General features: G+C 33.9%; 2 protein-coding genes and 1 long non-coding RNA gene across 25 annotated transcripts; 1 reads left to right on the top strand and 2 right to left on the bottom strand.

The window, feature by feature from the left end:
* The first annotated feature begins 2365 nt into the window (after positions 1-2365).
* On the top strand, positions 2366-11613 carry LOC113734663 (uncharacterized). 23 transcript variants are annotated; one of them, XR_011842497.1, is made up of 11 exons: positions 2366-2943; positions 3026-3089; positions 3406-3477; positions 4527-4569; positions 5235-5334; positions 5656-7326; positions 8309-8469; positions 8614-8686; positions 9707-9794; positions 10377-10441; positions 11373-11613. It is a non-coding gene; the product is annotated as an uncharacterized lncRNA (long non-coding RNA). The 23 variants fall into 23 exon arrangements; XR_011842498.1 differs by having other exon boundaries at positions 8614-8700; XR_011842501.1 differs by lacking the exon at positions 8614-8686 and having other exon boundaries at positions 2367-2943.
* A 1244-nt stretch (positions 11614-12857) lies between these two features.
* Positions 12858-18331, bottom strand: LOC113734659 (IN2-2 protein-like). The gene is made up of 5 exons (XM_027261288.2): positions 17977-18331; positions 15902-16102; positions 14747-14919; positions 14560-14662; positions 12858-13463 (listed from the first exon to the last, which is right to left on the bottom strand). Exons 1-3 carry the CDS (start codon positions 18202-18204, stop codon positions 14803-14805), a joined length of 546 nt encoding a protein of 181 aa, XP_027117089.2. The 5' UTR covers positions 18205-18331; the 3' UTR covers positions 12858-13463; positions 14560-14662; positions 14747-14802.
* LOC140038383 (probable aldo-keto reductase 2) lies at positions 13125-14777 on the bottom strand. Its single transcript, XM_072083720.1, has 4 exons — positions 14747-14777; positions 14560-14660; positions 13750-13860; positions 13125-13463 (listed from the first exon to the last, which is right to left on the bottom strand). The coding sequence occupies exons 1-4, from the start codon at positions 14775-14777 to the stop codon at positions 13125-13127; spliced, it is 582 nt and encodes a 193-aa protein (XP_071939821.1).
* Positions 18332-22513: the final 4182 nt, after the last annotated feature.

The following is a 22513-nucleotide window of genomic DNA, read 5'->3' as shown; positions in this document are numbered from 1 at the left end:
TTAGTCTCTAACATTTAAAATCAGCCAAAATAGTTCTTAACATATAAATTATGATCCATTTTTATCCTAATACTCGTATTTGCTCATTTCTCCGACTAAAAATAGCACGTCTCTCTCATGTGGGCATATTTTCAAGGACAAAACTAGAAAACACTATTATTTTCAGTGTAAATGTGGAATTGAAGCTTCTGCTGCTGCTACTTCAGTATATTCTCCTCAAACTGAAAAGCACCCGCGTCAATTTGAGGCTTGATCCCTTTAGCGGTGTGGCTGCTGCTGTTGATCCCCCAAGGAACCACCACCATTAAACCCGGCGAGCTTGATTCCATCACCTTTCCATTAAAGCTGTGTGATCCAACTGCCAAGGAACCACCACCACCTTCTTTCTAGCAAATTGCACAGGAGGCGAAACCCGGGCATCAAGATTGTGGGTTTTGGTGGGCTACGGAAGAGAAGAGAAAAGAGATGACGTGGAAGATGATTTGGGTTGAGGAAACCAAGCGAACAAAGATGACAATGGTTTTGGAAGTGATATAAAAAATCTCGAACTTTCCCAATTTTTTAGCAATTGCTGCCCATCCCTCTCTTCTTGAAGTTCATTAGATTTATGTGGATTCAGGGTTGAGGAAGGCGATGAGATGGGGGGCTTTGGGGGGTGGGATTGGGGGTGGGGGAAATGGAAAGAAGATGGATGAGGAAGAAGATGATGATGAAGATTTTGGGGGTGGCAGTGAGGAGAGGAATCCAGCGGAACTGGGATTTGAGAGCTGTGGTTTATCTTCTTGTTCTTCATCGGAAGAGACGTAGCTCGATAGCAAAGAGTCCATGACCAGAAGCAAAAGGGGAGAAAAGCCCTAATTTCAGAACATGGAAAGAAAAATATGCGAAAATGTTATCCTTGAAAAGGGGAGAAAAGCTTGTGTTTTTCAATTTTGCCCTTGAAAATATGTCCACGTGAGAGAGGCGTGCTATTTTTAGTAAAAGAAATGAGCAAATACGAGCATTAGAACCAAAATGAATCATAATTTATATGTTAATAACTATTCTGACTGATTTTAAATGTTAGGGACTAAAAAAAATTTTTGTATAAATATTAGGGATCAATTTGACAAATTTCTCTTTCTAATACTTCTCTCTATCTGACCCATTATTGGTTTCGTGTTTTCACTTTTTTGACAAGTCAAAAGAAGATTTGAAATCAAAATAAAGTAGGAGTATTTCTTGTTCTCTAGAGTTGCCATTTGAAAAGTACTTTTTTTAAATTGCGAATGCACCTTTATGAAATCAAATATTTTTAAATTTGAAGGCTACTTGTTTAAATTCATCTAATGCTATCTATTTATGCATATTGATTACATGTTTGCATGCAAAGTTGAATTTTTGAAAAAATGAATCTAATATTAGGATAAATATCTTTGTGATGAACGGTCCACTTTTTACATGTCATTGTATACAAATTTCGTACCATCTTGCATTTGAAGTTATATGGTGTTGGTTTTTTTTCCCCCATTTGATACCTAAAAAGCACACGAAAAGTTAAAAGCTAGGTGCACTAATAAATTTTAGAATTACTATCCAAGTCCTGAGTTGCAACACTTTTCACTTGCTTTCAATAAAAAATTTAAAAAACAGTCCATCTTCTGTCCGGACATGATAGGCTTTATGATAGAAATCAATTTTTAAATGTGGCTCACCATGTGTCTGGCAAACAGACTGCTTTTATAAAAAGAAAATGGAACTAGTGAACTAGTCCACTGCATGTCAGAGATACTACGAGCCTGGATAGAAAAATACTCAACTTTTCAACAATATTTTTCGAACTTCTTTTTGGCAATATTTTAAAGAAATTTGCCCTGGGTTTGGAGTTGATTAGGTCCGGGTTGATTAATGACCTTGACTAAGATATATCAAAAATTAATATTCAAGAAAATATTCTACATAAAGAAATTGAAAACTAGTACATTTTATTTTTTTTCCTCATATATATAATGCACTTTTCATATTTGATATTCACAGAAAGTAATGACATTACTTACGGTCCAAATTAATTTGAAGTAGTGGCGATTGGATAGTACAAAAGTTTAATGTGGAAGATGACCCCACAATTTTTAAGTGAATTTGACCATTTATTTGTGTGTAAAGTTTTAATTGTTGGATCCTGGAATAATCAGGAAGTCGTATCGGGTTTATTAACATATGTATAAAAGAGCGAATGCCATGGCTCAAAAGGGATGGTTGTTTTGCTGATGTGGCCAATTATTATTGGCTAGAGTGGGTTCGTCCATGTGTGTGTGTGTGTTTGTTTTTTTTTAAATGCAGAGGCTGCAAATTGGGTCGTGCGTTTGTAAGCCTGAGTGTTTTGCTGTATGGAACCCACCAAAAGAGCAATAATTAATAGCTGTCCTTTTTCTTCAAACATTTGGGTCATTTCTCTTCCCACCGTACCTATTTGCAGCCTTTTGGTGACACCGATTGGACTAATAAATTGTGATAAAAATTGGAGTAGTTACTGAGCTCAATGTGACGGGTCATGTCTTACTCATTTGCCCTGGTTGCCATGTTCATTTATCTTCTTTTTGGGATAGCTGTGCCTTGGTAAACCACCGCTGCCGTTTGTATTCTTTGTCATTCAATTTTTGTTTCCTTTTCCAAGCCACACGATTTCTCTTTTGGCCGATGAGCTCGAGACCAGGAAAGGTTCCATCTTTCTCTTTCCTCTTTTCATTTCTTCCTCTCTTCTTCCCCTCTTTGCTTTTCTTCCACTGGAACAAGCCAACAACAGTCCAACTGTCGAATGCCCACCTGTTTGAGTTCAATTTTTTTTTCCCAGATATCATGTCTATCTGTTGGATTTATATTACAGCAAGAGAAATGGGACAAAGAAAAACGTAAGCCATGAAAAGAAGAAGTAGAAAGGGGAAAAATGGATCTTCATCAGAACATGTATGCTTTTGTTTTACATTTTTTTCGTGAAATTTAAGCTGGTTCTGTGAGTCTTTTTTTGTTTAATTTTTTCCCTGATCAGAGGAAGAAGATGAGAAGAAGAATAAGCAGATGAAGAGAAGAGAATGGATTTTCAGCCTAATCGGGTCTGTAAGTTTATTTTTTATTTTAATTTAACCCATCAATTAGCCATCAATTATTTTTTATGAAAGGAAGAATTAGCCATCCGACTCCCTTTCTCTGACCCATGCTCTCTTTCTTCTCGTCTTCTTCCTCATCATCGCGAAGAAAGCTGCACTTTTTCTCTCCAATTTCTTTCTGATAGACAACAACAAAATTGAAAAGTTGGCTGGAATTTTTTTGCTTCAAATTCTCTTATTGCTTCATTTTCTCCGAACTATGTTTATTAGTCTTTTAGTTCTTTTTCTCCTATTATTTCTGACATCTCGTGCCACTTGCCAGTGTTGTCCCCGCTGATTAGTGCTGCTCTCGTAAGTCCCTCTTCTCCCTCTGATTCTAAGCAGTTCCTTTCACGTAAGTCCCTCTGTTCGCCTCTACTGAGTTCTTGAACTGCACTCGGAAGAATTTTTAACCCATCTCGTGGTGGTAGCATTTGATGGTTAGAGTTGCAGATTATTCGCCTTTTTCACTTGACACTGGCAAACTTATATTAGGTCAAGAAACTATAGTAAATATTATGCACAAGTCCCAGAATTCGCCAACATTAGACTAGTGCATGGACGTTTATGAAGTTCAAGTTTTGATCACTGATTCGAATTTTGTTTGTTTCTTTTTAATGAGAGTTATGAAATTGAAATTATTGATGGGATTCTTTGTATTATTGATGGGATTCTATAAGAATGCATTTCTCTTTTTTGGTGAAATGTTGTTTTGTGTTTTCTACTTATTATATGCACTTTTTTTCTGTGGAAAGTTATGGAAAGAAATTAGACAAAAATATAGAAAATTTCAGACATATTTGAACTGAAAATGTTCCCAAAACCTATTTAAATGAAAAAAGACCATCATCAGTAGTCGTTAACGTTATTTTAAATGTATAGGCCTTGAAATTGCAAAGATTGTAGCTTCGTCCTCTCTGTTTTAATTTTGCCAGATTTCTTTTGTCTCTGTTTGGACCAACTAGGACACAGAAAATGTGCTGTTATCCCTATAATCCAAAGAACTGGATTAAATCAGTTAACGTTCTTTTATTTTTGCTATGGTGACACTTCCCCAGGAATTTCTTACAAATTAGCCTTGTAATTGGGAGTTTATGTGTAAGGGCTTGTATTGGAAGTTTCATGTCTATTGCCTGTTACTCTGTGACATTGTAATTGGCTCTGAATTAGCATATAATGAAAATTTTGTTCCAGACTGATCATACTTGTGCTGTTGCATTTACTGCCCTCTTTTGGAAATGTAGCCTCCATTTCATTGCTATTGCATAAGTATCATGATTGCTGTGTTTTCTGACACCTCGTGTCCTTTCCTCAGATATTTGGCCCTTTGGTATTTTTTATCTCCTATTATTTACCAGATTAGTTGTCTAATTTTTTCCCTTTTATGATGTTGTGATGTTGCAGGTACATAATCTGGAAATTTCCTCCACCATCTTCATGCGGTTTTGTAAGTTTTGTTTATCCCTTTTGAAGGTAGATTCTATAAGGTTATTTTCTCAAAAAAGTGTATTCTTTAACATTGTTTCCCATGCTTCTTGAACCTTCTCAGTTTAAGGAAGAAAATAGAAAAAGCAGATCAATGTTCCTGAAATAAAGTACTTGCTTTTCATCTTTTTTCAGTTGTCTAATTCTGTCTGAATATTTATCATGTGGGGTTCTTGAATCTTTTTTTATTTTATCATTCTTAGTCCCATTTATTGTGGTTTTGTCTACCAGTATAATCTGGTGTTTGTATCAGTGATGCTGGAGTCCTTGATTGGATTTCAAGAAATTGTAGGTTCATGGTGTACTGCCTTGTATACTAGATCATATGGTATATAATCTTGTTTTCAAGTTAAATTGGTCCTAATGACGGGTCAATGTGATTTTCATGCTAAAAAAGTCTTGTGTCGTTGATGGCTCGACTGAATTTTGGGAGTTTAGTAAGCTGTTGTAAGTAGTATTTTGTAGTGATAACGGTATTATTCACTATGGCATTTTAAGAATTGTACCTAACCACGTGGATATTTTCTCCTCCTGGTGGTTTGGTGCTTTTTCTTTTTTAAATACTTGATTGAATTATTTGATGATTTGACTTGTTGCTTATGGTTATACGTTGGTTTGTTTTGACAGCCTTGTGTGTGGAAACTCCCATGGTATTATCAGAAAGTATGACTTGATGTGGTGCAGACAATGCTTCCGCAGCAACACTAAGGAGATTGGATTAATTAAGGTAATGGATTCAAAGTTTTAAGAAAGGAATGATCATATTATTACCTTCTTAAAAAAAAAAAAACTAATAGAGCTACTATGATGTGGTTGTTGTTTTCATTGTCATGTTAATATTCATATTCATGTTAGGATATGATTTTGCATTTAAATTTTCTTGTACCTGTGGTTCTAGATACGAGTATATGCCAATTTAAGAATTTTATAGTTGGTTGTTGGCACTCTATGATACTGAGTTATGGGTCTTGTTTTTCCATTTTTGTGCCGTCTTGAATAAATTACTAAATCATTCTGATTTTTCTTGCATTTGTCATTGCAATATCAGTGAACGAAAAGGCCGGTGCCTCCTTGCTAGCGGATTTTGTTGAGCAAGCTGCCATTAGAGATAAATGGATCCCAAGTTGTTATTTTCTTTGTATTTTGAACAATTTTGGCTGTTCTAATTTACCATTGAACTTGAATTGGTATGTGAATCAACAAATTCTACCATATGCTGTTCTTTAATATAGGGTATCACATATTTTCTTGAGGTTGTCCTTGGTGTGACTATTTTGTGAATGCAATTATGGTGAATTTTTTATTTTTATTATAACAAATTGATGAATTGCAGGCAATGTTTTTAATTAGTTGGTTAATTCTCTTGAACTGAATATTTTGGATCGTATATGTTTTATGTCGATGGCATGACAGATTGGTTCTCGTTCATTGTGACCAAATCTAGATTTGTATTGGAACAGATTGCTTTTTTTTTTTATTTATTTAAATCAGATGAGGGGATCTTTTGCAAGCATTTCTTTTCATTTTGCTATTGCAATAATTACTGAAAAATGCAGAGCCAAGGTATATTCGTGCAAAAACATGAATATTCTGGAGTATTTTCAAAATAAGACTCATTTTAGCTAATGAATACTTATTAGTGGGTTTACAATTTTGTCAAGTTATTAGAGCTTTATTATGCCAGCAATACACTAGATCATTTACCTACACTACCTGCAAAAGGTTTTTTTATTAGATTTTAGGCAAGAATAATGAGTTTTCTATTAAGTTATGGTAAGGTTGAGTATGAGAAAATTTAGTCCTTGGGAAAAATGCCATATTCACATTTTTACATGGAAAATGCAATTTTTTGTTTTGTTATGTATGTACATTTATGGCCCGTATCTGTTCACATGAAATAATTGCTTAGAATAATCATTTATGCAAATTGATGTGGTCTGATGCCAAGTTTAGGATGGGTAGGGAGCTGTAATGCAAGTGTTTATTCCTTGAGCGGGACGGCTTCAATTAATGATCTGTTTTTATTTACTTGATGATAATGTAAAAAGTGAGTTACATAATGCTATAGGGGTTGAGTAAAGGGGAAAGGAGTTATATTACAATGAGGTGGATGCTTGGTAAAGGTAGTTATTTGGATATGAAAATGATAATAATGCATAATGTTTTCGTCCAAAAAGGTGATAGTAGTAATTATTTTTTTGTTAAATTTGGTTCGTGATGAAATGTAGTACTTAGTTTGCATTAATTATGGTTGATTCCATCCAAATTTGAGCTTGTTTGTATGTAATTTGCAGGTTGATGGTGCTAAAATTTCTTGTAGATTTGAACAAGATACTTAAATGAGCTTACATTTCTTCAAATTGTGAATGGTTTATGGATGGAAGTACACAATTCTTACAATGAGGTGGATGCTTGGTAAAGGTAGTTATTTGGATATGAAAATGATAATAATGCATAATGTTTTCGTCCAAAAAGGTGATAGTAGTAATTATTTTTTTGTTAAATTTGGTTCGTGATGAAATGTAGTACTTAGTTTGCATTAATTATGGTTGATTCCATCCAAATTTGAGCTTGTTTGTATGTAATTTGCAGGTTGATGGTGCTAAAATTTCTTGTAGATTTGAACAAGATACTTAAATGAGCTTACATTTCTTCAAATTGTGAATGGTTTATGGATGGAAGTACACAATTCTTACAATGAGGTGGATGCTTGGTAAAGGTAGTTATTTGGTAGTACACAATTCTTAAAGTTTTTATTACTTTCCATCTACTTGCACATAATTTTGCAGTCACACAATTGATGCTTTTCTCATTCTGGTGATGTTTTATTGTAGTATTTTTATTTTATTTTACTAAGCAGGATGGGAATTAGAAATTTTAGGATGACGTGAGAAAATGTATTTAGCAGATGAATTTGCCAACATTTAATGTCACATACTGTGGTTAACTTGTTGCTTTTCTAATGCATGACTGCTAATGTTTGAAATGCATTAGCCTGTCTCAATCCTTTTTTTTTTTTTGGTGGGGGGGGATCAAGCATAAACAATCGGTGCTTGCTAATTGTAAGTTTAGGATTTTGGCCTTTTTTTGGTGGTTTTCTCTTGGCTAATTATAATCAGCCAATAATTATTTTTTAGAAGTACTGGCTAATTATTTTTTCGATTCTTGGGTGATAGCAGTCGGAAATTTGGAGTCAATTTTATCTTTCAGCATGATTTTTACTTTTCCAGGTCTGTTGTTTTGTTTCTCAGAAATCTGGTATTTATAAAGTTCACGTTATGTTCTGAAAATTTTTTCCCTTGAGAATTTTTCTCAGTTTGCTGCAGTCAAGAAAAGAAAATATTAACTAGATTTGGCCATGTGGTATGGGTACTGTATAACTCCACTTTCTCTTTATATTTTTGTGCTTCACTCTCTCATGATCTCCTAGAAATTCCACACTCAAAGTTACTGGTTTGGTGATGTCTATAAACTATATATAGTACTGTATTTTTTCCTTCTTCGGAACCCTTTTTTTTGGTTTCTACATATCCATTTTTCCTGGTTACAAGATGAGGAATTGAGATATACAATCAACGGATGGTTTTTATCCTTTTTTTTTTGTTTTCTTTGGAGTGGTGCACGATTCACCTCACAGGGTCATAAACATATCTATACTTATTATCCCTTTTTTTCTAATGAGCTTCCTTTCGATTGATCAGCATCAAAGGGAATACCCACAACAATTGATCAGCATCAAAGGGAATACCCACAACAATACATCAAGATATTACCTGAAATACACTAATAAGCAAACACTATTTGGTTGGAAGATAGAAAAATCAATTCCAAGTGCAGTACATAAGTCCCGATTGGCCTTTATGTGAGCTACTCTATTTCATTCTGCTATGACTACTTTGATAGCTGCAAGCGCATAATAAAGCACTCCATCATCAGGAATGATGATATTGGATTGGTAAATCTGACTAAACTCAAGCTTTTCTTTTCTTTCATGGTGACTTCTCAGATTAAGAAACTCAATTGCAGAACTATGTTAACAAAATGGCACTTCTCACATGTGCAGAAACATCTCATCAGAGGTTGTTTTCATTAGGTAGAAATTGAAATGTTGATATTTTGGATAGTTAATTATAGTGTAAATTTTTGTTTGTTTAAATGGTGTTATTTTCATTGACCTTGCTATATTGTGTATGGAAGTGGTAATTAGGTTTATGGATCTAGCAAATTCAATGTTTACTTTGTTTTGATCTCTAATTTGTGGGGAATTTTATTAGATTGATATACTAATCATGAAGGAAAAAAACTGCCATAGTCGTTGCAATCTTTTAGCTCGTAGTGGTCCTTAAGGTATTACTTTCTTGTGCAATTTTTTGTGGTTATTGAATTTTAAGGTATTGGCTTAACCTCTATGATTCTCTATTCCATTATATAGGCGAATCAGCTCAGGGTACAACTATTACATAGCGATAAAGGATTGAATAATAAATCTTGTATTCCTGTATATTTTCCACTATTTGGACATTTGGATCATCAGGTGCTTAACGATAATCTTTTAGTGATAGTTTTGAGCTCATAGCCAAACAAAATAGAGCTTCTTAGTGATAGTTGGTAATCATCTTTCCGTTTTGTTCATTACCAAGCATTGTAAGGGAAAGGATTTTCATTTTTGTGTTCTACTTGCCAATGTATATTGTTGCTTCATGAATAATGTCTGTTAAAGATGTAATCACAAAATTTCTCATGACTCAGTAGTGTCCTAACTTGTGCTGAGGCTACCCTTGCCAACTATGAGTTTTACATGGTTTTGCAGCCTATATTTTCCTTCATTTATTGCATTGCCTAGAGGACAATATAAGCTCTTCCCCTCCGATGGACTGCTGCTTAAGCTTATAGATTACCTCTTAAGTAATTTTACAAGTTGGATTGTTTAGGAAATTTTCTTTTCCATGGTGTTGTCTGGTTGTAGATGATTTATGTTATTCTTACTTGCATTTGAGACTGGTAAGATTGAAGTCTCAAAACTTGAGTACTCTCTTAAATTATCTCACCTACTTATGTGCCTATAATTTGCTAAAGAAAATGACCTTTTGTTTATTTAGCTCAACCTAAGCTTTTGCCTTTCTTGGATTTCTTCTGGAGTTGGAAGCAAAAATGGCCACCTGTGAAGAACAACTGGTGAGACAAAACGTAAGTTTTGTTGTGTCATTCTGATTTAATTTTTTCCTTTAAATTGCTCTTTTGAGACCTGGTATGCTTTTCTCTTTGGTCATTTTCAATGGCCTTTGCTCTTTTCAAACTCATTCAAATTTTCTTTTTAATCATTTTTTGGCGTCTTTCACGTAGGTATTTTGTTGATCTGCTCAAAAAAAACATTCCCTATGGTAACTAAAAGATACACTTGTTTAAAATATATTTCTTCATCTTCAAAATGTATTTCTTTTTGCTTCAGTTCTTCTGTTTTTTTTTCCTTCATTGGGTTTCCAACACTTGTAGAACTAATGAATTTCTTCTCTAGGAATCAGGAACTTCTCTGCCAAGTTGGTCATTGGCCAAAATTTTGAGTTACAAAAGATCTTGGGATGCTACTCTTTTGAATGCTTTGTGTTCAATTTTTTTGTTTTTTAGCAAAGAAAATTGTCTTTGTTAAAACCTTTTGAATATTTGTTTTATGAGCCTTAAGTGGATATTAAACCAAGTATTTTCAGCAATCTTTTTTTGATTAATTGTTTCTGATTCACTGGATCTTATAAATAGTTTTCCTGTTTGTAGGTGGTTAAAGTTTTGCCCAACACAAGGATTCTCAAATATTAGATTCTAAGCACCTGCTTGAAATAGTAAGTTATTGTTTTAACACCTTAAATGTTCTATTCATTTGCCGAAAAAAGAATTAACTTACTGCATAACTGTAGTTTTGCCTCTTTAATCATAGACTATGATGTTTGGTAGCTTAGAAATTCTTGTTAGAAAATTCAGTTTTAGTTGATTTAAATATGTATTTACAAAACATGATGTTCTCTTAGATTTGTAACATCTCTCACCTAATAGTTTCTCTCACCTAATTTGGCATATCTTGATTGTATTATTGATAAAGATGTGCTGAGAAATGAGCTTCAGTTATATATCCAAACAGTGGTTTTTTCTATTCCTCGTGAGATTTGCTTCGGTTGTACATTTTCTTCTCTCAAGTTAAATTGAAAAGTTATTCTGTTTACTGATTTTATTACATGGACGCTTGTCTTGGGAGATTGGTATTGATCATCATTTAAGCTGTGAGGAATGAATGAAAAAAAAAAAAAGCATACCTAGCAAAAAACCCTTCACCATTTTTCAAGTTCTTTGGGGCATTGTGATTTCTTTCACTGGTTGGTCCTCATTGAATTATCAAAACGAATCTAATCTTTCTATGTTGGCAAACCGCAATCCTTTCCTCTTTTGAATACCTCTAATTACTCCTCAGAACCCAAACAGACCATGGCTAGGGAAAAATATGAAGTTATGATTCTATAGAGACTCGTCCTAAGGATGGCTTTTGAAAACTTATCACTGGTAGGGTTTCAAAAGGCAATCTTGGAGTTGCTGTAGTTGTAAGGAATTAATATGGATTTTGGACCATCGGATCAGTAAACGATCAGGAATAGCTTCCAATCTTCATAGATCATTATTGCTACAAACTGGAATTAGAAGTTTATGCTATTAATATTTTTAATCTTTTAAACCAATATGATACTGCTATTTACAATGTGCTATGGTTATATCTGATTGTAGGTGTCTTATCGTATTTTGGCAGCAAGTCTTGATCAAAGCATGTAAGCAGTGAAGCAAATCAGATGGTAGATTGTTTAGCTAATGTATAGGATGCTAACAACAAGATATCTTTTATTATGATGTTATGTCCCACCATCTTTTAGTTGCAAGATGACTGTTTGGGGATTTTATTTTCATTTTGTATGATTGTATATTATTTTAAAGTTCCTTTTATGAAAAAAAACTTCTAAAACTATGAAAAGCTAAGACTGTAGCTTATTTTTACTATTTAATAAAATTACAAAAACATAACTGCAAAGATAGTAATGCATTTTTATGTAACTTTTCATATTTAATATCTAAATTTGAATGATTGGGCATTTATGGGCAATATTGAAAATCACACCGCACTAGTATTAAATAAAAAGGGGAGGAAGGAAGCGTTTGATGATTTGGGCTGACAAATGGGTCCGTTTGCAAACGAAGCGCCTCGATGAACTTGACAGGCCTGAATTTAGAGATGTGGGTCCCATTTTAGTAAAACATGTAGTATTAAGTCCTTGTGCTTTGGCTCACTTTAAAAATTTAGCTAACCTGTTATCTCAAATTTCTTATTTAACCCCAAAACTTGGTTATGTTTTAATTTTACCATTTTTGTATAGTAATACATACCACAAGAATGTAAAAACCCAAGTTTCCAAGTAAAATCATCGTCCCTTGTCATCTATAACCATTTTCAGATGCCCACAACTAGTATTCGTTGAATTTTTGCCAAATTCTCTACTTGCATATTCTACATTGTAGGAATTTCAAAATTTAAGCAACTGCAATGCAGAAATTCAAAAGGCCGTAAAGCATGTGTCGTCTACAAAAGACAACAATACGAATAACTTCAAGATGATCATAGTATTGTTTGAAGTGAACAAAGTTCAGGGAAAAGAACAGTCTTGTAAGGTGGACTGAGTACTCTAAGAAATCTCAATTGTAGAAGGTAGATCTTGATATACATTTCCCATTAAAGAGGAAACTATAATGCAAGAAATCAGAAGGGAGTAATGAACAGATGGTACTAATTACTTCAAGATGATCAGAAATATTGTTTGACGGGCACAAGTTCAGGGGAAAGATCAATGCATCAAGGTGGACTGAGTACTCCAAGTAGGAAACATCAACTGCTGGAGTTAAAGTTCTGAGATACATTTCCCATCAAAGAGGAAACTCAAAATACAAATCAACTAAATTTGAATCTCAATTTTAGGAAAAAATGATTACATGACATTGTTGACTTCTTCTATAGTACATTTTTTTCCTCATTTAGACATTTTTTTTTTGCTTTTTATTAATATGATATAGTTTACACTTTACAATGATGTGACCTTGGAGTTTCTTTTGATGTAAATATTCCGAGAATAAAATGTTTATATGCTTATGTTTAATAAGTCCTGAATTGAATGCTGTTCAACAATCTATAACTCTCGTAGCAGTAGCACATAAAAAATGGACCACTTTAGCATTCAAAAGTACAATATATAACTCTTAATGCATTCAACTGCAAGGAAAATTATATTCTGCTTTTACATGACCAGATCTTTATTTATTACAACCTCTCTGAAGATACTCCATTCTTCTTATAACTTTACTTGACATAGCCCTAGAGACAATAGTATGTCAAAATTTATTGGAACAATTACATATCACTCAACTCTCAATATAGTGAAATCCACCATCAGGCACATAGCTAGAAGGAATTATTGCCATAACAAAGGTATGTCTTCATGTCCGCTTCCAGGTTGACAAAGGCGGAGTTTCAGAAGTTTTCCAAGTACCAAGCCCAGCGTCAGACTCGTATCTCTCACCCTTGATAGCCGAAGCAATAGATTCAAGTTCCGCCATTTCCTCTGCCGACAGTTTCACAGACAAAGCTCCTATATTCTGATCGAGGTTCTCAATCTTGGTAGTGCCAGGTATGGGGCAAACATCTTTGCCTTGGTGATGGACCCAGGCCAAAGCTAGCTGTGATGGGGTACAACCCTTCCTTGAAGCAATGGCATTGACCTGCTCGTACAAGTTCTTGTTGTGCTCCAAATTCTCTGCTTGAAACCTTGGCATACCCTACATTGTATGAATTTCAAAATTTTATGCTACTGTAACGCCAGAAATGCAAAAGGAAGTGAAGCATGTGTCGTCTACAAATGAAGACAATATGAATAACTTCAAGATGATCAATAGTATTGTTTGAGGTGTACAAAGTTCAGGGGAAAGAACAATCCAGTAAGCTGGACTGAGTACTCTTAAGAAACATTAATTGTAGAAGGTAGATCATGAGATACATTTCCCATTAAAGAGCAAACTATAATGCAAGAAATCAGAAGGGAGAAATGAACAGACGGTACATTACTTCAAGATGATCAGCAATATTGTTTGAAGGACACAAGTTCAGGGCAAAGAACAATGCATCAAGGTGGACTGAATAATCCAAGTAGGAAACATCAACTGTTGGAGTTAAGTTCTGAGATACATTTCCCATCAAAGGGGAACCTTAAAATGCATATCAACTATTGTTTGTACTAAGAAGTACACTTCTGACCAATGAAACTCAGTTTTAGGATTAATGGTAAAGGAAAAATGATAGTTTCACAGGACAAAATGATGAAATTCTGTGCCTGAGACTAAATGATGAAATTGAAGTCCAAGGTCCACTTCCCCTCAAAACTGAAAAGAGACTTTTACATAAAAAGTGACATAGTTTCTTCCTGTTTTGACGTCTTAGGACATCTTTGCACTTTAAAATTCGATACTATCGATTGCTTGTGATTGTTGTCCAGCATGCAATAACAACCTTCAATTAATATAAGATCTAAAATCTGACAAAGCTAGCGCCATATCTTTTAATTTGAACTAAATACAGAGGACACCAAAATCTGAATTCATTCAATCAACTAAAGACCTCAAGACTTGTTCGACAGGAAAAAAAAAAAAGCCTGTTGATTTGCTCTGCTTAATAGAAATTTGATTAAATGTGATCATATTATAAGGCTTAATCAAATTATTGGACATCAAAAAGTGCAGCAACATATGACAGATAGACAAGAATAGGGATATCAAGCAAGATTGTCACTGAATGTGGTAAAACTAGATGAGTGAGAAACTTATTCGAACTATAAACAATCTATACTCAAAAACTCCATAGTTTTGGATATGCACAAACCTTTCGGCGGTCACCTTCAGTAAAATTCTCGACCAGCTTTGGACCTGAAGAGAAGAATCCTCTTCCAAGTGGACTGTATGCAACAATCCCTATTCCAAGCTCTCTGAAAGATTATACCAAAAACTGAATTAAGAACTTCATATTTCTTCTAGACCACGTAGAAAATGCAGCAGAATATATGCACTACCTGCAAGTGGGAATAATCTCCTCCTCGACATCTCTGCTCCACAATGACCACTCCAACTACACAGCTGTTATTGGGTGAACAGCATGTGCTCTTCGAATTGTTGAAGCTGAGGACTCAGACAGACCTATATACTTTATTTTACCCTCTTCAACCAGTTTCTTGAGCTCTCCTATCTAGAGAATTTCAATGGACAAGAAAATGCAAAGCTGATTTATTACATTCAATACTTAGGCAGATAATCGAAATATTACGTGCAAAAAAGTAAAAGTTGCACTAGTTCAATGAAGTCGTGGACAAAGTATACGTCAAACTGAAATCAATAATTGACAAAAATGGCAATAAGCATCCAGTGATACTTCTCTATGTACAGCCCACCGGACCATGCCAACATAATGCTCCTCCAATATGATTACACGACATTGTTGACTTCGTCTAGATATAATAATGGCTGTACATATCAATTATCAGTTGTCAATTTCCTTGATTTCCTTTATACTTGCCTGTATTTTAAGTGATTAAACTGCAAGAAAGTTTCTTCCTAATACTCAGGAAAAACAAGACAATTCTTTGCTGACTATATTAGAAAAAGAAGACAGAAATTGTTTTCATAAAAGCTGAATGTAAGCAAGCAGCTGCAATCTTTGAATTGCTTAGAGAGGTCAATGGGGTAGTCGCAGCTGGCTTTCACAATTAGACAAAAAGCTATACTCTGAACAAAATGAGTACCACGTTTTTTAGATATCGACTAAAAAACTTCTATCTGCAGTGCTTTTGGCACCGACTGAAAACGAATGACAAGGTAAGTAAATAGCATATCATTACTCAACTGGATAGCCTATCTCAAATGAAAGAGAATGCTCAGGTCTCTTGCTTCTAAAGGAAAGCTGTACAATGTATAGCATGATATCCACCTGTATATCCCTCAGCAGGACTGCCAAGCTAATATAAGACATTTTCATTGTTTTCACTTTTCAGGGTGCCTGGTGCTAAATAAGATTTAGCATACTGCAGATTAGCCTAGACCATAAGGTTGACTAACTTTTCTGTGCAATTTTTGAAGAATTGAAACGCACATGAAACTGAATTATTCGAAATTTGGAGTTGATCAAACTTTTGTTTCATCAAGAATGAGGTGGATGGCAAGATGGAGCAAACCGTGACTTCAATGGGCACACGTGTATCGATGCGATGTTGATAATAGAGATCAATGCAGTCCACATCAAGCCGCTTCAAACTCGCTTCACAACAAGCCCTCACATAGGCTGGATCACCACGTACATCAACTTTCCCATCCTGATAACTGATTGCAAATTTTGTTGCTAGCTCCACTTTCGCTCTTATTCCTTCCTTCAAGGCCTAGAACCATGATTTCATTATATTAATCATCAAGGGCATACACATTAATGCATGGTATAGCAAGCGGAATTGTGATTTCATGGATGGCACAGTCCTTCTGGAGTTTTTCCAGCACTTCATTGTTAAGGCTATGCCACTTCTTTGTATAGCAAAGGATATGAAAATTATGTAATCCTTGGGGTTTAGAAGTCTGATACTCTTAAAGGAGCCAATCCATTTTCTTTTTTGGTTTATATTTCTTCAACTTAAATTTACACTCTAGCTTTGTCATTCACAAGATTTGATGCACAACATGAACATACACAGAATCGTGCACATGCAAATTAATACAAAAATAGGGAACTGATCAATGTAGAATAATTATTTAGGGCCCTTTTAGGAACCATTTGGATCAAAGGAAAGGATAAATAAATAAATAAAACATCCTAGTGAAAAAGAAAGGAAAGGAGAGTAGTGGAAAATAGTTCTCATTTGCCTTATTTGGATTAGATATGGATGGGAAAGAAAGAAAACCTAAATCTGCTGTTTGGTAGAATGACAGACATTAAAGGAATGGTTTTTCTCTCTCTCTTTTTTTTTTTTTTTTTGAACAGCAAAAGAGGAACTTCACTTAACGATAAAATATTTACATAAGTTGCTTAGTCAAACATTCCTAGCCTGCTGTTGCATCCCACAATTCATATCTAAAGCAGGTTTCACAAATGGCAAGTTCTACAGATATGAAACACATGGTTACTCAAGTTTATGTAAAATTTGGGTGCTTGAGGCATTTTATAAGAAAATCATCAACTAGATTTTCTTTCCCTCTGTTTCCGTCTATTTTTGTATGGAAATGATGTCTGAGCAAAACACAATCCATCCATTTCCTTTTCTTTCCGTTTCCTCTCCTTTCCCCACCCAAAATCAATCCAAACACAATCCATCCATTTTCTTACCTTTCTTTTCCCTTCTATTCCTTCATACAATTCTCTTTTCATAATCTTTAAAACTTTAGTGCTCGTAAAAAGTAAATTTTAACATCTCTTATCAGAGTAATAGTAAACTTTCCATAAATTGATGACAATTTTAACTTCAAAGACGAAAATAGTACTATTTTACCAACTCCATTATGATGTAGAATTTTGAAGGAAAAAACAAAAGAAAAAAAAAAGAGATGGTAGAAGAGTTCTAAATCCTTCTAATCGGATACAGCTATTCAACGTATGTGCTAGACCTACGACCTTCTCTTACAATTGAGGACAAACATCTGAAAAAATGAAGAATATTATTGTCTTATTTGACTAATAATACTTACAATTTAAACAGATGGAGTTTAAGTGCTGACAAACAAAATTAAGGGAGACAATATAGTTCTTTTACTAGTTTTTTGAATATTTGTCAAAAAAATAGTTCTTTAATAGAATTTTAATTAACTTGTTGGTTACAATGTTTGTAGGTAGTTATGTAGGCAATATATATTTAGATAATTGGGGTGAAAGTTAATTTGTGGTTAAGCTGATTAGCAATATGGTGGTATGATTAAGTGATCGAGAGGGTGAAGCTGGAAATCTAAAAGATGACAAAAAAAGGTTTACACCAAATTTAAGGCTCCCTTTATATATAGTATAAATATTAGGGATAATTTCAGAAACCTCCCCTGAAGTTTCTGATAATTACACATAAATACCTTTCAATATAAAAAATTACAGTGCCCTCCTCTTTCACTTTGATGTGACCAGTTGTCGTATATAATATAAAGGGCGACAAGATTTCAAGTGCAGGGGTTTAAATATAATATACCCAACTAAAATACTTACAAATATGCTCTTTTAGAAATTAGAAGTACAAGAGTTTATGCATGGCACACAACAGCAGAAAATTTGCAAATACGGTACCTTGCCAATGAGTATTTCGTTGGTGTGAGGTCCATAGATATCGGAGGTGTCAAGATGGGTGATGCCTCTGCTAATAGCATGGTGGATGAGTTTGATCATATCAGGCTCGGGCTTTGGCGGCCCGTAGAAGGCTGACATGCCCATGCAGCCCAGCCCTTGAGCTGAAACTTCAAAACCTTGCGACCCCAGCTTGATTCTTGGCACTTTCACTTCTTCTGATGCCGCCATTTTCAGACAAAAACCACAAGAAACAGAGGAAAGAATTGAGTGGAGCAGAGTTTATTGTTTAGTAGCTGAGGCCTGAAGAAGAAGTATGGATGGACTGGACTGATGAGGGATTAGTGTAGTCTTGATCTATGCTTTTATAGATGACCCATGGCCGCCGCCGGCCATCAGCCGCCGGCGGCCGGTGGGTCCGGCGGCTATTGGCCGCCGGCGGTGGGTCCGGCGGGAGAACAGCCGAACATAGTAGATTGTTGGCCCCGTTTGGGCTGCCACTTTTTTGGAGTTTTTTGAAAAGAAATTATACATACATAACGAACGAATGTGAGGTTTAAAAAAAAAAAGTGATCGAAAAACAACGTGGGGGCATATTGTTAAAAGTGTATCCCATAATCAAAGTGTTGAAAAGAGGACTCGTGACAAGATTCGCCACTGGCGACTATGTTATGTCACTGGTTACATACTTCCATGAAATTATGAAATTATCAATATTTTTGTAATGAAAAAATGACTTTAATATTGAGATAAATAAGTATATCTTCGTGATAAATGCTGCACTTTTCACTTGTCAATATATATTAACATTAGGGGTGTCAAATGATTAACTTAGACGGGTTTGAGCGGATTCTAGTTGAGTAATAGTTATAATTGAATCAATTCATTTATATCCATTTAACAAATAGATATGAGAATACTCAATTACTCATTTATGATTAATTTGAAATTCTACTTTTTTTTTAATATTTCACATGTTGTTTGACAAGAAAAATGATATTTTATTATTATTAGATTCGTAGGAAATTCAAATTTATCTTCTTAACATTTAGTAAAATTTGAGTTTAAATGTATATTTATTTTTAAATAGGTATAAATGGGTAAGACGAATCAATCAACTATCCACCAATTAAATGGGTTTACTTATATACTCACTTTAACCCATTTAAAGTTAATGGACCAATTTGGACGGATTATTAGTGAACGGGTTTGAACAGATCAATATAATTGGATTGTGATTAACGCTTTTAGTTAACATGTATATATGAAATTATGAATTATGAATATCTATTTATTGGACAAACTGCATACAATCTTGGACTTGAAGTTATGTGGTGTTTTTTTTCCCTTTGTGCTCATATGTAAAATTTACAAGTTTTTTTTAGGTCCACTATTAAAATTTTAAAATTAACATTCACATCCTAAATAATAACACTTTCGGGAAAAAAACTTTTTAAATGTGATTTTAGAACACCAAAAAGATGAATCCTATTCATAAAAAGGATACAAGAAGGAATGAGGGGATGGCTGCTGAGAGATTAGTGTTGTTCGGATCTATGTTTGGATAAATAACCCATGACTGCCGTTGGTGATAGATGAAAATAATTTTTGAAAAAACAAAAACAAAAATATTTTTTTTTAAAGTCAAAAACATTTTTTTTAGAAGGTTGAAAACCTTTAGTTTCTAATAGGGTGGGAGCTAACCAACAGCTCTTTGGGTGATTAGCCACCACCAAAGACTATAAATCTTAGTGGAATGGCAGGTAAAAATTCAAACATTGCCTCCCATCATTGCGCCGGCTTCTCCTAGATTCGCATACGTGCATAGTGCACTCATTTTATCCGATGATGGTTCAATAGCTATCAATTTTTCAATTGGACCTCCCCTTCCCCTAAAATAGAAATCAAAATAGAAGTAGAATCATAGTTATTAAATCCGACCCGGCCCGGCAGTTCAATCGATCAATCCGGTAAACCGGCCATGAAACCGAGCCGAGTTCTTGATAAGATCGTTTCAACATTGAACCCGTTCTACGAAAAAGAAAAAAATGTATAAATATTGCTAGAATGGAGATTCGAACACGTGATCTCATGCAAAAAAGTAGACTACCATTACCACTAGACCAGCCAACCATATATTAATTATTTTGTTCTTATACTATATATTAGAGTATTAGTTATTTGGAATCTTTTAATAATATTTTTATTATTCCCTGAACTCTATAAATTATGAAATTGACTTAAAAATAACATATTACACAAATCATTTTAAAGGCCAATATTATTCTTAATAAACTTTTGCACTTAAAATTCATAAATAAACTAGATAATTACACTGAGATAAAATTTTATACTTGAAAGTTGGTGGATTACTAATTAAATTTAGGTTGTTAATTCTTATAAAAATTAATGAATCTATAATAAATTAAACTAACTGAATATTTATTATGGCGTAAAAAATTATAAAACATAATATTTAAATATATGTAGTGACCTAACGGTTGGACCACTCACCCACCGGTTAAACCAGTAACCCGTTGACTCAGCTCTTTCACCGGACTCCTTCCCGGGCCGGGTTTAATAACTATGAATAGAATAGACGTTGCTGATTGACAAAAGAAAAATAATGACAATAGGGTGGCAACTAATATTTTTTTTCGGCAACGATACAATTGTATATCCTATTCTATCCTAATCTAGGGGAGCATAAGGAGACTTGTGTTAGGTGTTAGTGGATATACATATTCAACTAAATCAAGAAAGTACTATGACACAACCCTTAAATTTTTTTTTTTTACTACAGGTGAGGTTTGAACCTCACCTCCGCCAAAAGGTGGCAGCTAATCAACATATCCAATCCATGTCGTGGACTACGAAACCTGGTAGACCTACAATCACATGACCGTGATAATGGTCGGAGTTGATTGTTGAAAAAATTGCGAGACCAAAGAGTCTAGAAAACAAATTTCTAATACTCATCTGCATCTGACCCATTATTAGTTTCATGTTTTCACTTTTTTGACAAGTCAAAAGAAGATTTAAAATCAAAATAAACTAGGAGTATTTATTGCTCTCTAGATTTGCCATTTGAAAAGTACTTTTTCTAAATCGCGAATGCACATTTACGAAATCAAATATTTTTAAATTTGAAGGCTACTTGTTTAAATTCATCTAATGCTATCTATTTATGCATATTGATTACATATTTGCATGAAAAGTTGAATTTTCGAAAAAAAAATGACTGTAATATTAGTATAAATATCTTTTTGATAAAAGTGCACTTTTTACATGTCAATGTATATTAACATCTCCATATTAACAAATTTCGTACCATCTTGCATTTGAAGTTATATGGTATTGGTTTTTTTCCCCATTTGATACCTTAAAAGCACACGAAAAAAGTTAAAAGGTAGGTGCACTATTAAATTTTAAAATTACTATCCAAGTCCTGAGTTGCAACACTTTTCACTTGCTTTCAAAAAAAATTTAAAAAAAACAGTCCATCTTGTGTCAGGACATGATAGGCTTTATGGTAGGAACCAATTTTTAAATGTGGCTCGCCATGCGCAACGGATCTCTGTATCACACCCTGTCTCATTCCCTATCCCACCCCTTCTAAACTTGCCAAGTGTTCTTTTATAAACCAAATCTCTAAACCAACCCAACTCAAACCATGTTTAATTAATTAACCGATTAATCGGGCTGAGAAACTTAATCTCTATAACCAAAATCGATTAAAATAAAAACCCAAAAAACAAAATTAGAGATTAAACAAGGCACCAAAAAAAACCACAAAATTCGGGGAATTTTATTTTCATCTTTTTTTTTTCTTTCTCCAAATGTGACTAATTAGATGTACGAGTAATATACAAAAACATGATATGAATACTGCTATTAATTACAGATTCTACCGGTTTTAGTTGATTTTGTATTACAAAGTATCTTAAAAGAGTTATTGACAATTGAAGAGTGGACAAATAAAACGGGGAAGAGAAATTAACGGTTAAGTTTTTTTTGGAAATCATCTAACATGATTTGATTTACATAACTCCCCTAATGGTAGGTCAAACATGCATTAAAAATTACAGATCATAATTTAACAGATACAGTAGAATTGAAAATTACAAACAGATCTAAAAAAATATAAAGAATTTTAAAAGTGTCTCCCTTTCGTACATATGGCAATCGCCAGATTTGTTAATAAACTGTTTTAAGTTTCAATAATGATAATGAAATATATTGAAATAGATTCAAACTTTGAAAAAAATTTTAGATCTGACAACCAAATGTGAAATAAATTCAGATCTAATAACAAAATAAAGGAAAAAAAAAAATCTCCATAGGAGTTTGTTTTCAATTGGATGGATGATGTAATGTTCAAATTGGAATTGGATACGTAAGTGCAAAGGTAAGCCATTTCCTTTCCATTTTTTTGAATGCATTCGATGTTTCATTTTCCCAAAGGAATTAAAACAAACTTGGATAGTACAAAAGTTTAAGGTGGAAGATGACACCACAATTTTAAAGTGAATTTGACCAT

The sequence above is a fragment of the Coffea arabica genome, chromosome 3e, assembly GCF_036785885.1.
Source record: "Coffea arabica cultivar ET-39 chromosome 3e, Coffea Arabica ET-39 HiFi, whole genome shotgun sequence".
Taxonomy (NCBI): Eukaryota; Viridiplantae; Streptophyta; class Magnoliopsida; order Gentianales; family Rubiaceae; genus Coffea; species Coffea arabica.
The sequence above is the reverse complement of the archived record's forward strand: the minus strand, read 5'-3'. Positions and strand labels throughout refer to the sequence as shown.

Bases quoted from the DNA above. Each gene is read 5' to 3' on its own strand.
- LOC113734659 (XM_027261288.2), bottom strand. From the start codon at position 18,204: ATGGCGGCATCAGAAGAAGTGAAAGTGCCAAGAATCAAGCTGGGGTCG. The intron at 16,103-17,976 runs GTACCGTATTTG...TCATGGTTCTAG, and splicing joins ACGAAATACTCATTGGCAAG to GCCTTGAAGGAAGGAATAAG. The intron at 14,920-15,901 runs GTTTGCTCCATC...GAAATTCTCTAG, and splicing joins GTGTGCCCATTGAAGTCACG to ATAGGAGAGCTCAAGAAACT.
- LOC140038383 (XM_072083720.1), bottom strand. From the start codon at position 14,777: ATGTCGAGGAGGAGATTATTCCCACTTGCAG. The intron at 13,861-14,559 runs GTTTGTGCATAT...AATGTATCTCAG, and splicing joins CTGAAGGTGACCGCCGAAAG to AACTTAACTCCAACAGTTGA. The intron at 13,464-13,749 runs GTAATGTACCGT...CATACAATGTAG, and splicing joins ATATTGCTGATCATCTTGAA to GGTATGCCAAGGTTTCAAGC.